General features: G+C 41.1%; 1 protein-coding gene across 1 annotated transcript in view; it reads right to left on the reverse strand.

Moving 5' to 3' along the window:
* Window positions 1-13,708, reverse strand: part of NPAS3 (neuronal PAS domain protein 3) — a 1,036,342-nt gene that overhangs the window by 504,337 nt on the left and 518,297 nt on the right. The window contains exon 4 of the mRNA XM_054969956.1: window positions 3,006-3,088. Within this exon, the coding sequence (XP_054825931.1) occupies window positions 3,006-3,088 (83 nt within the window). The remainder of the gene's footprint in view (window positions 1-3,005; window positions 3,089-13,708) is intronic.

Consider the following 13,708-nt stretch of genomic DNA (forward strand, 5'->3'; position numbering starts at 1 on the left):
AGTTGTTCATACGTGAACTTAAAAGCCGTGCAACACAGGAAAATTAAGTAATTATGCCTCCAAGTTATTTACTGCAATTAAGCTCATTTATCATATGCAAATTAGTGCAAACTGGTCTCATTAGTTACTAAATTACTCAATATGAGCTGAACAATGTAGCACTCCAGTTTGTAATGAAAAATCCCTGTAGAGGCAAGCAGGATCAATTAAGCTAATTTGCATATGCAAATATATTATCTAACTTTTACTTTTTCCTATATTTAATCCTACATTTTCTGGTCATTCTTGACCATACAAAAAGATGGGTCAACCACTATCTTAGTAGTTATGAAGCTGCCAGTAGAGAAGTCCCATATAGATTGCTGGTCTCCATATTGACATTTAAATCCCGATTCACATAAAATTATCCAGTAAAACCAGCAGAGCAATTTTCATGCATATAACTGGAAAAAAGCAGAATAAGTTGAAAATATCCCACCCACCTTCTAGCTACAGCAAGGGAATTTCAGCCAATGAGAAAAATGTTGCATATGACAAAAAGTCCAATAAGGTAAGTTTGACAAACTGAAAAAAAGTTTTTAAAAGAGATAGGTTGTGCACTAAAAACACATCTTTAGGTGCCATTGTTCAGTTCCACAAAATAATTAAAGTTTGCTTTTTTATAATGTTTCTGAATATTAAGCCTAAAACCTGGTTGTTGGGATTGTCTTTTTGGTTGGATATTTTGCTTTTGACACTGTCTTGGTTGAATAATGCAGTCTTTCTGCAGAATGTAGATTTTAAATACTACAATGGTTTATTGGAGTAGATAAATCAAGTGGGTGACAGTAAATTCATAATATTACTGTAATAGGAGATTATCTTAATTTCTGAATTTGCCAATTTTAAAAATATTATTATGGAATCTAAAAATGGCATCCAGTAAGAATATTAGGATTCCCCCTCTCCCCAGACAATATGGGCTTGATCCACTCTGCTAAAGGTCCAGCACCTACACATGAAAATCCTTATGGGCCACATAAGGATTTTCCCTTATAAGGAAAATCCCTTATGGGTCACCTATTCCCCTCTCTGTCCAAGCTTGCACATGCATTCAGCCACAGTGCCAGTATGGGAGACTTGTGAACACCACCAAGAACCTAACATTCCATGTGTGAAATAATATGCAGGGAAATAAAGCTTGATTTTCAAAAAAGCCCATGAAGTACACATTCAACACACTTCAGAGAATGTGATCTATTGGCAGGTTGGAGTATCTGCTCTCAAAAGCCAGCTGCTACATAAATCTTTCATTCTGCGCCGGGCAGAGTTGTCTCTGAAGGGAGGAGGGACAGCTGTGGTCCCATTTTTTAATGAGTGGTCAGGAGTGGGAACAGATTCGGCCTGTAGCGTCCCGTTCAACAGGTTACTGTTCCTAAATGAATAGGGATGGGGCCTGGGGAGAGCAGGGTTTGGGGAGAGAAGGGGCCTTATTGGGTTATAATGTCATAGAGCCCACCCTTCAAAACATCTGTTTCTTCCAGATGTAATTCCTGGAGAAGAGTTCTCCAGGCTGAATCTGGAAGGTGGCAGCCCTACTCCTACTGCTGCTTCCTAAAAGACAAGTGATATTCCAAAGGTGTTCACCCTTACACTTGATTCAATGTAAGTATAGTAGTATGTGGAATCTCAGATGGGATTAGTCTGTTGTAATAAAATAAGAAAGTTGTACAACCCCTTAAAGACTTAAGAAATTTATCGTAGCATAAGCTTTGTAGGCTAAAGCTGCACTTTGTCATGTCCATTGCAGTAGGCCAGGTACACACTTGAGTGTAAAGAGAAGTGCTGTGTGTACCTACCTGCCTACTTGGGATGTCAGTCCACAAAAATTTATGCTACAATATATTTCTTGGTCTTTAAGGTGCTATAGAATTATTCCTTGTAGTATAAATGGGGGCTTGTGTTCTTGTAGGGTTTATGATTGAGACATTTTGTTCTGATGCTTCATTTCATACAGTGTGTTGTATAGCATGCTAAAGCAGCACACGGCATTTTCAATGTCATCTCATTAGCAACTTGGATCAGATAGTTAGTTCATGCAGTCTTTTAGTGCTCTACTTTTAAATGTCACTTTATAACTTTTTAAATTGCAGTTTTGGAAAATATTAACAGAAATTACTTTAAAATGCAATGGCTCCCCACATTTTAAAAAAGAATTTTAAAGGAGAGGTAGAAATTTACTTTGAATTGAATGTTAAAAAATTCAAATAATGTTAAATGGATAAGAAAAGAACAAATTAAGCAAGCATACATTTCTACTTAACATTCTTTTCAATGCATTAATATATACCATCCCATGAAGGTAGATTTTGAAAAATTCCTATCACATACCTTCTATATGCTCAATAAGATATGATCATTTTAATTATATTACTTTCAGTATTAATTTGGAATCCTGCGTCATAACAATAAAGAAGCACATGCAGGATGCATTGACATCTGCTAACAACTACTATACAGTGTCATGAAATTTGGGGCGACACCACACTGAGTATGTAGTATGTCTAAATTCTGGAAGACATGCTATCTTCTAGAGGAATGTAAGTATCATCTTTAAATGACAATCAAAACAGCAGTAAAAGAGAAAAAAGGGTTTTGGAGAATTTAAATAGGTGAGGAAAATTAAAACATACATGTGAACAAGACAAAAAAGAAGAATCTTTTCACAAAATTGTGATATATACAAACACACACAGTCATTTGAGCCAACAGCTACTGCACAGTGCAATGCAACTAGACTGTGTGAAATCTACATTATTACAGCACAAATAATACTTGCCCTCCCTCTCTCATTAACATTCTTTCAACCATGGCTTTCTAAAAAGAAAAAAAATGGATTCGTAAAAAATTTCATCATATAAGATGCAATAATAAAAACACAGTATCCAAATAGCTAACAGGAATCTCAGATCTGGTTACTACTAAATATGCTGAACTTTTTTGCTTTGTAAAGCCATTGTTTTTACCTGTAAAATGTGACTTCCCAAATGTGACTCAAATACTTCAGTGGCAAGTGCACTGGGACTTCTCCTGCGCTGGGCACCTATAACTGAATAAAAAAGCAATTATGTTGCAATCTCTGCACATTGTCACAATGCATCCCTGATCCAAGATCAATTTATTGTATATATTAATTAAAAAATTTATTCAGTCTTACATTTGAAATTTTACTGTACAATAAAGTGTTCGGGGCATCCCCATAGGGCTCAACAGAGCCCTCTTTATCAACTGCCCTAAGGTCATGGATGTGCATGGCACCAGTTACAACCAATTACATTTGTATACCATTCTCCTTCCAAGGAGCTCAGGGCAGTGTACACAGTTTTCCCTCTTCCATTTTATCCTTACACAACTCTGTGGGGTGTTAGCCTGAGAAAGAGTAACAGGGTACCCACTCCTCAACCAAAGAGGAACAAGAGCTATCCAACATCAGTTTCATGATCATGGGGATTTGAACATGTGGCTTCCCAGTCCTTCAGCACTCTAACCACTACACCACACCAGAATTCAGAATGGTAGGTTAGGAGAACTGGGAGATCAGATCAAGCCTCTCATATATTTATCCCAACGTTGCCCAAATTACGTAAGCTGCAGAGCTGAAATAAATTGCACCAAGAGAAGGGAGATAACTGATATTGCTAAGGCAGTGCCCATAGACATCCGGTTCTCCAGACTGTCCTGGTGTACCATCCTAATGTGACCTTGTCGACAGATTTAGGATAAAGTTAGGGAGAAACAAAACTTTGTGAGGAGCCCTTTCTATAGAGGCCCTGTGTCCAATAGCTTCAATCAGGGCCGGATCGAGGGGGGCAGGGAGGTAGTCTGCCACCAGGGAGGGGGCACCGGGAACAGCTGCCAGCTGCCGGAGCGCGCAGGTGGCACCGCGGGCAGCCTCGCAGCCCCCCATGCTGCCTTTCGCCTGCCCCGTGGGACAGGGGACGGCTGGCTTGCCACGTGCCCCCTGTCCTGCGGAGCAGGCAAAAGGCCATGTGGCCACCCGCACCATGTGCCCCTGTCCTGCAGGGCAGGCAAAAGGCAGCACAGCCCCCCACGCTGCCTTTCGCCTGCCCCGCAGGACAGGGGGCAGCCAGCCACCCCCAGTCATGCGGGGCAGGCGAAAGGCAGTGCGGGGGGCTGCGAGGCTGCCCGCGCCAGCCCCGCACTCTGCCCAGCCTCGCACGCTACCTCCGCCACTCCATCCTGTGTGATGACGTCACCAAAATGACGTCATCACACAGCGCCGGGAGTGGGTTGGACTAGGGCTGCCCCAGGCGCCGGCAACCCTAGATCCGGCCCTGGCTTCAATATGAATGACAATTACTCATTTTAACTGTTCTAAAATCCCAGGAATTAAGATGACATCTTCAAAAACATAACAAAACAGATCCTTTATTTATGTTTTTAAAAATCTGAGACTCAGAATTTATGCCAGTAGGAATATTTTGAGAATTGTTTAAATATGAATTGAAACATGTATCAATGTCTATGCACTTTGCAATGTAATTCATCAAAATGGTCTGTGAATGTTCCTACCTCAGCGGCTTTCTTCAGCAAGGATTCCAAATCCAGGTTTATCATAGAACCATGGATCTGGAACTTGGACTAGGATAAAAGCAGCTAGAAAAATGGCACTGTGAAAATCCAACCCTAAATGATGCAGGAGAAACAGTACTTTAAAGGTGTGAGATTATGTGGGGAACGTAGTGTTCTTACTGCCCTGTTGTGTATGGCAGGACTGCTTTTTTCTTTATTACCATGGATGACCCCATTCCCATGCCTGATATATAACAATACCCAACTTCTTGTTAGGTGTTAGGGAAAGATCATGGGTTTCAGTGAGATTTCAGTGAGAAAATACCCCAGGATGGTTAACTTTCCCACCTCCAATTCTCGCTTTTCCTTGAAACTGCAAAACTAGTGGCTACATTTGATATTTTTAAAAAGTCTGTTAGAAGGATAGCAGAATTATATGTAATGTGTTCCTCACCCCCCACCCCAAGTGGCTATTAAAATATAGAGTGGGTTCTTGGTATCAGTTGTAATTATCAATCAATCCAGTGAAAAGAAATTTTAGAGAAATTATTTGCAAGTGTGCTCTATGATATCAAATGTCAAATCTGATATACGCACGCAAAGACATACGACACCTAATGACAGGAGACTTGGAATATTGGTTTATAAGTGTAATATTACAGATGTTACATGTAATTTCTTTGCAGGAAACATTGTGCTATTTATACTGAATAAAGAATTTACTGATGGAGTAAAGTGATTCCCAGCACAAATTAGAGATGGTGAATGTTCCAAACCCAATATTTTGTGTCATTTTCATCTGATCTTAGAAAGGAAATCAAGGTCATATATAAAACCAGCTCAAAAGAAAATGCCTTGATATTTCTGTATTTGGCACAGGAATGTTGAAATAATACATTTGAAAAGAAATGTAATGATATAATCACTTATTTCACCAAGGAACTGAACAGAAATGCCACAGTAGTACCTAGTCTCAAAGTAACTCCTTTTATTTTGTGCCTTTGCTCCAGAAAGTGATTTCCACTTCTATGATCTTAAATAATTTTGCTCTTCCCTGCTTCCTTCACTCATTTCCCCAAAGATGAATTAACTTCTGCAATTTCAAGGGGTTTGGTGAAGTACAACAGTACTTCATAGTGTATTAAATTAAATTAAATAAGGTTGTCAGAGACTACAAAATGAATGGTGTGTCTGCCCTATTTGAGACCTTTCACAATTAATTAAATCCCCCATAAGCAAACCTAAACAAACACAGTTAAAGAAATCCTTTCTTCCTTAACTTCAACCTCCCTGTTCATTTGCTTGTGGGAACTGAATGCATGTTGAGGAAAGCTTTCACTCTTCTGATACATCAGCACTGGATTTTCAATTCAGTAAAAGCTAAAGTTAATTCAGTTATAATTTTTATTAAGTCTCATTTACTAAACAAGAAAAGACACAGCATTTTCAAACTTGAAAATTATCTGGAATTATTCAGATATTTTAATATGCTTTGAATGTCTGTAGAGTATGCAAACTGATGACTAAATATCGCTATGATTTGTTTAGTAGTTGCTATGGGAAGGACTAGGTGATGGCATTGTTCTCTGTATCTACCCTTGGAGGAACTCCAAAGGTGAGACAGTAAGAATGAAATCCTTTCTTGTAGTTAGCACCAGCCAGGGTGTTAGACTTAGCACTAATACTCAGGATATGGGTGAAACTACCTATAGGGTTGATATCCAGTCGGTACCTTTGTGCATGTAGTTTTAGCCCATTGCTTCACATCCTACCCTCTGCTGCCAACTGGAACAGCTCTCTGCCCTCCTCCAAATGACAGCCTTTCAAATATTTAAAGAGAGCAATCATGTCCCCCCTCAACCTCCATTCCTACCCAGACCCCCTTGCTGTCTGTCCGTGGATCCATTGCTGGCATTGGACCACCTCGCTGTTGTGTCTCTGCTCCGCTTCAGGATTGTGAGTATTTCCCTTATCATCGTGGGTACCTGCTCAAGCGACCGTCTCTATATTTCTTACTCTGCATTTCCTAGTCCTTGTATGCTCTTTTGTGTGTATGTGCAAGTTCAGGCTTACGCCACACTATTAGTAAATACACGTGTTTATTGAACCTATTTGTAGTCTGCCTCTTTGTCACTAGAGTGTCTGGAATCGCGACCTCCATAAACATTGGTTAGATCCGCGCTAATTTTAGTTCCAGACTGCTAAGCTAATTTCCCCATTATAAAAAGCAGTTCTGGCAACAATTGTGCCAGGTGACCCTCCAGTATGCAATCAAAACTCTATGGTTCTCCATGCAGATCAGCTAAACTTCTGCCATGTGATTCCGCCCCCCACCCCATACTGCCACCAATTGCAAAACAAGGTTTTTCAATACAATAACCAAGTCACTGGGTTGTTTCATTGACTTTTATGTGGAACAGTCAGCATATCTTTTTATCTATTTATTTCAGATAGTAAACTCAAACATATACACAAAAAAGTAAGAATGGCTCTTCAGGTATTTTCAGATATCTGAAGAAGTGAGCTGTAGTGTACAAAAGCTCATACCCTACCACAAATGTTGTTAGTCTTATAGGTGCTACTGGACTCTCGCCCTTTTCTACTGCTACAGACAGACTAGCATTGCTACCCATCTTGATCTATATACACAAAAAGCATAACTATATCATATGATTATCCAGATCATATCTCTACGTCATCCACTACATCAGTAATCATCTGGATCATATATTAATCTAGACACAGTATCTAAATCCTGTAAAAGAGAAATGTAATGAATAACCTACTATCAATTAAATCAAACTGTCATTAATTAAATCGTATACCTATATAGAACTTGTCCATATTCCCCTTACTTCTATTTAAATAACTTTCATCATCCTATTTAATAATAGTTTTTAATTATTCTTAGTTTTCAGCTACATAATAAAAATATTTTCCATTTTTTCAATTTGGCCTATTGTGTATATAAGATGTTAATTTTGCCACTGATGCATATTCATATGGCTTGTTCTTCCATTCTGTCAGATCTGGACATTGTTTGGCCTTCTGCTGCAAATACTGCTCTTGTCGCAGTCAGCAGCATATCTTTGAATACTTTGGAGTTTGCATAGAAACTTTCACTGACGGTATCTTTTATATTTTAACTCCAATGTTAATAATTTCTCCTCTATGTCCATGCACTCGAACACACCCATGGCTAATATTTATCTATCTGACCCAAGATACGTTTCAGGTATCTGATGAAACAGGTCCTAGTCAGCAAGCTTATACTACAATGAATTGGTTATCTTTATGGTGCCACCAGACTCTTTTTTTTGTTTCTATATTACAGTAGGCTAACATATCTAACATTTTGGGCTTTGTATGTGATACAAATGTGCTAGGTCAACATTCACAACAACTAAGGTTTGCATAACATTTACTGAACTTATTTATTTAACAAATACAGTGCACTCATAATTTTTTAAAAATCTGAAAATTAGTTCCTGACAGTGATTACCAGGGTAAAAAACTGATTTCCCCCACAAATTAACGATAAGGTTTTCTCACATATTAAAGCTAGCCCAAAAGAAACCCATTATTAGTCTCAATTTAAGGCATTAAAATTGGGGTGCAATATGTACACTGCATCAGGATGTTTTAAATAATGTATTTATTCATTGCTACCAAGTTTTTATATCGTATGTATTTTATTATGTTGTCTATCTGCTCTGAGCCTGCTTGTGGGGAGGGTGAACTACAAATAATTTTTTTTTAAAAAAAAATAATACTACTATTTTACCAATATAGACAACATTCTTGTGGATTATAATGAGGTTGCTTTTAAATATATATTCAAATTATGACTGAGTTATGCACATAAAATATAAATATAAAAATATATAATAAAAATATAAAGCTGGTAGAAAATTCAATGTATTCATTTGCTGATACCATTTGCCAGTCAGTCTATACAGATTCTTTGTTGAATTTCTTCTTTAAGAAGGTGATACTTTACTGAAAATGATATGTGCAGTGACCCATAACAAACAAGCTGAAGCTGAGGCTTTTAAAATGTTTGTTTAATTTCATGTAAATAGGCAGACTAATTTCACATCCATAGATTCAAAACAGTTTGAGAACTGCTGCAATTTTTATAACAATTCTTTTTCTCTGCCATATTCATGTTGTTAATATACATCGCAGCAATAATTATTTAGGAAATATGTTCATGTAAGATAGTTATAGTTCATAAAGATTACCTAATGCAAAGAAACTGACAGACGCTGTACAGTGGAGCAAAATATGTTGGATCAGGAAGCTTGGTCTATGATCTTATGGTTCTCCTTCCACTTTAACATGGCTAAAGTTCCATTTCTACTCGAGGAAAATAGATTGCTCCACCAGAATGGAGCTTTTCAGAGCTCCAAACTGGTCAAGTAATGTTTTGGAGAATTTAGTTTTAATTAAATAAAAACAGTTGCAAAAATAAGAATGCTCTACTATCTCTGTTTTTTAACTAGGTTTGACAGGTGTCTAATAGACAAAACAAAACACTCTCCTTTTCGTCTGACTGGAGATCTTCACAAATTGTTAGTGTTTCAGATTATATTCTGGGAAGGAGTGGAGGATATTAACTTCCCTGAGTCAGATAACTGTTATATAGTGTCAGACCATACTAGCTGGTAAAGCAAAAACACCTAATCTGTGGTCTCAATGTATCCCCCAACCCCCCAGTCTGATCCCAAAGGTTCATGTTTATGACATTTGTAACATCTGTTGCAAATGCTGAAGGAAGTCAGGCACAACCTTATTACTTCCAATCTAATGCTTCATTCATCCATAGGGCTTTTGTGTGCCACTAGTATGTCAAGAACAGCTAGATCTACATGGAGAGGGATTCAGTTCCTGAGATTTTCAATCTGTGTAAAGTATGTTACAGTATTTAAAACCTTCTTGGAACAATTTATAACTGTAGTACAGAGCTTCCACTTTTAAAAGTTCATTACATTATAAATGATAAAGTTCTGAATGACAAAAATAAAGCTCAAAAATTCTACCTCAGAAATGTTTTATTTTTAAAATTGTATCATCCTCAGTGTGACTGAGGGAAGGAGGGAAAAATTTGGTGGAGGATAAAAGTAGGTTGGGTGTTGGGCAGGAAGGAGAGAAGGAAGCATGAAAGGGAAGAGGCTGTAGGGGCTTTCAGGGAAGGGGAAGAAGAAATAGGAAATAGTGAGGGAGGGGAAAATTAGATGCCCCTTGCAAGTCCCTTTGGGTCCCCTAATTGTATAACGTATTACATAACTGATTATTTTAAACACAGATCCATATACACACAACATGTATCTCTCATACCTCCATCACCTTTAGCACGTAGAACATGGAGCCATGGCTCAGTGATAGAGCATTTACTTTGCACACAGATGGTCCCAGGTTCAATGCTGTTGTAGCATAGAGGTTAAGTAGCTGGGATGCAAATCAGCATTCAACTAGTGAGACTCCCACAACTGCTATGAACTCTGCAGGGGGCCATCAATAAGCCACTCCTTTCAACCTCAGCTCTCCTGTTGTATTGTGGGGATAATAATAACACTGACATTGTTCACTGCTCTATGTGTGGTACTAATCTGTCCAGAAGGGTGGTATATAAACACTCAGTTGTTGTTATTCAGTGCCTGGTTGTCATGGTGCAATCAGGGCTCAGTGACAGTGAAGGGTCCTCAGAGGAGGAGGGGCCCTATGTAACCAGCCCAAGGTCAACAGGAGCCAACCAGCAGGGGAATGAGGAGTAGGCATGCCAGGACCTACAGCCAGAAGCTCGATCAGAAGGAACTCCATCCTCCAGCTCTGACCTAGCAGGTGAAGACCAGCAAGCCGCTCCCAGTCCTCCAGGATCACTACTGCCTCTGAAACGCAGTAGATGCAGACTAAGGGCAGAATTACAAGCCAGGGGGCACAGTGCACTCTTGATGGCTCGAAAGCAGCTGCCTGCTGACAATGAAGATGAGTCTTTACAGGACTGTGCCTGAGAAGCCAGCTGGGTATGTGACATATGGGTGTGTAAACTATAAAGCCTCCAGAGAGATGCTTCTGGGTGTGGACACAACCTGTACATTGAGATACAGACCTGCTCACACAATCTGATTTATTACTGAAAGACCGACCTCAGCCTGAATGACTCTGAATTTCAGAGACACTCTTTCTGAATTATCTTGAAAAATTGATTGCTGGAAGACCCGACCCTTGCCTGAATAACCTGACGTTGTTATTCTGAGTAACTGGAAGAGACACTGTAACCTGATATCGGAGCCCAGCCTTCAGTACAGATTGCATCCACCACAAACTTAGCAGCAGTATAGAAAATGCAGCTGCAGTCCTGGCAGCCCTGGCTGCCCAGAACCAAACACTCCAAGACCAGGTTCAGCAACTGATGAATGCTGTAGCTATGCTTCAACAACAATGGGTTGGTACTGTGTAGGGGGACTGCTGACACTGCTGCAGAACCTGCTACACCAACCCAGAGAGCTCCCCAGAGAAGTTTGGGGGGCCAAGAAGAATTTCCTGCATTCCTGGCACAGTACAAGCTGTACATTGAGCTTCAGGAAAAAGATTTTCCTAATGATAAGACCAAGGTCAGTTTCATTCTGAACCTTTTAAAGGGGAAGGTGGCCAAGGAGACCACACAGAAAGTAAGTCATCTGAGCGTCCCCATGATAGGGATGTTTTGGCTGGAAACGCATAATCCAGCGATTGATTGGGATTGGAAAGAGATACAGTTCAGGGACCCGTGCACCCCATGAAGCCTTGCCAACTATGTTGAAGGCAATGGCTCTCCCGACCCCAACAACTCTTCCAGCAGCATATGCCGAGTTTCAGGATGTCTTTGAGGAGAAGGGGGCAGATCAGCTCCGCCCACATCAACCCTATGATTGCGCTATCAACTTCATCCCAGAAGCACCCTTGCCTGCTGGACGCTTATATTCCATGTCTGGGCCATAACAAGAGGCACTGAGGGACTTCTTAACCAAGAACCTACAGTGGGGTTTTATATGCCGATCAACCTCTCCAACAGTGGCACTCGTCTTGTTCGTCAAAAAGAAGAGTGGAGAGCTGTGCCTGTGCAACAATTATCGGGCCCTTAACTGGATTATGATATGGGACCACTACCCCTATCCTTGATTCCAGAAGTTGCTGGAGCAACTGAAGGGGGGCAGAGTTTACACCAAACTCAATCTCCATGGGGCCTACAAGCTGATACGCACACAGGCAGGAGACAAGTGAAAGACTGCATTCTGCACCTGGTATGGGCAGTATGACTACCTGGCAATGCCTTTTGTCCTGTGCAATGCCTCCACTGTGTTCCAGAGGTTCATAAATTACATCTTTCAAGACCTCCTGGACTGGTTTGTTATCATATACTTTGATGATATCCTGATATACTCCTGGTACCCTGCGTAGCACCCTGAACATGTCTGGCCAGTGTTGCAGCACCTGCTCTAACATGGGCTCTATGTGAAATTGGAAAAGTGCGCCTTTGACCTGTCCTCAGTGGGATTCCTTGGCCACTACATCTCGCTGCAGGGAATTCAGATGGACCTTACCAAAGTGGAGGTGGTCCTATCTTGGCAGGCCCCTTCCCACCGCAAAGATGACCAGCGGTTCCTGGGCTTTGCCAATTACTACAGGCAATTCATTGCAGATTTTGCCTCCTTAGCGGTGCCCCTAACCAGACTGCTATGGCCCTGGGAGACATTCCAGTGGACCCCAGCTGCCCAGCAGGTCTTCTAAGAACTAAAATGACAGTTCACCACTGAGCCCTCGCTGTGCTACTTCGACCCCAGCCAACCGTTTGTGATAGAAACGGCTGTCTCCAGTACCGTGACTGGAGCTGTTCTACCCCAGTAGGAAATAGTCAGAGAGCCACTGCACCCTTGTGCCTACTATTCATGATGGCTCACCCCCCAAGAACAGAACTATACAATTTGGGAACGAGAGATCTTGGCGATTAAAGCAGCCTTCAAAACATGGTGCCATCACCTGGAGGGGGCTCAACACTCAGTGCAGGTGTGGACAAATCACTGCTACCTGGAACACCTACAGGAGGCATGCCGATTTAACCAGTGGCAGATCCAGTGGTCCCTTTTCTTTTCCAGGTTTCATTTCACAGTGACATACATTCCTAGCTCCAAGAATAAGTGGGCGGATGCTCTATCCAGAAAACCTGAATACTCCATCTTCTCAACCCCCGATTAGCTCTTGACCACAGTCTTGCCACCGAAAGTTTTCACTGTCATGTCCTCAACTTCCCCACTCAGATACGGGAACAACAGCAAAATGATCCCTGGGAACAAAAAACCTCCAGGGCCTCCAGGATGCTACTCAGGAGTCACCCAGGGGCTATGCAGAACAGTGGGGATGCTCACCCAGCAAGGTAGGCTGTATGTACCACCCAAGCCCCTAAGAATGGAAATCCTGCATCTTACCCATGACATCAAACCTGCTGGATATTTTGGGCAATGCAAGACTCTCCACTTGCTAAGTCGGGACTTCCGGTGGCCCTGGGTACAGGCAGACGTGGCCCGGTACCTCAGCTCCTGTGATGTCTGCCAGTGAGCCAAGGATCAGCCTGGGAAACCAGCAGGCCTACTACACCCCCTGCCGACTCCCTCAGGAGCCTAGCAGGCCATGTGCATGGATTTTATCACCAACTTGCCCACCTCTAACGGCTATACCAGCATCCTCGTAACCATGGACCTCCTCACAAAGATAGTTCATTTTGTCATGTTCAGGAAACTTTCATGTATGCTATTACCAAAGAGACTCCATTTTAATTCTTTCAGTGTTATGAGTGCTTTTTTCACAGGTGCCAAGATGTTCCCAAGCAGCTTTCTCACAGAGGAGGATTGTTTTGCCTACCGCTGTCTCAGCCTTGAAGAACTTTCACTTTCTGGGCTTCAAAGGGATTGTTATGAGAACTGGGGGGGGGGAGGTTGGGCCCGCTGGGATCTGTTACTTTGTACCTCATGCTTTGCCTGTCATTGGTAACAATTCACATGTACCATCCTGAATATTGTATTCAGGCTCGTGGACTATAATGAATTCTTTCTTCAGTAAACTTTTGAAAACAACGGGCTTTTGTCTGATTGCAGAA

The sequence above is a fragment of the Eublepharis macularius genome, chromosome 2 (assembly GCF_028583425.1).
Source record: "Eublepharis macularius isolate TG4126 chromosome 2, MPM_Emac_v1.0, whole genome shotgun sequence".
Lineage (NCBI taxonomy): Eukaryota > Metazoa > Chordata > Lepidosauria > Squamata > Eublepharidae > Eublepharis > Eublepharis macularius.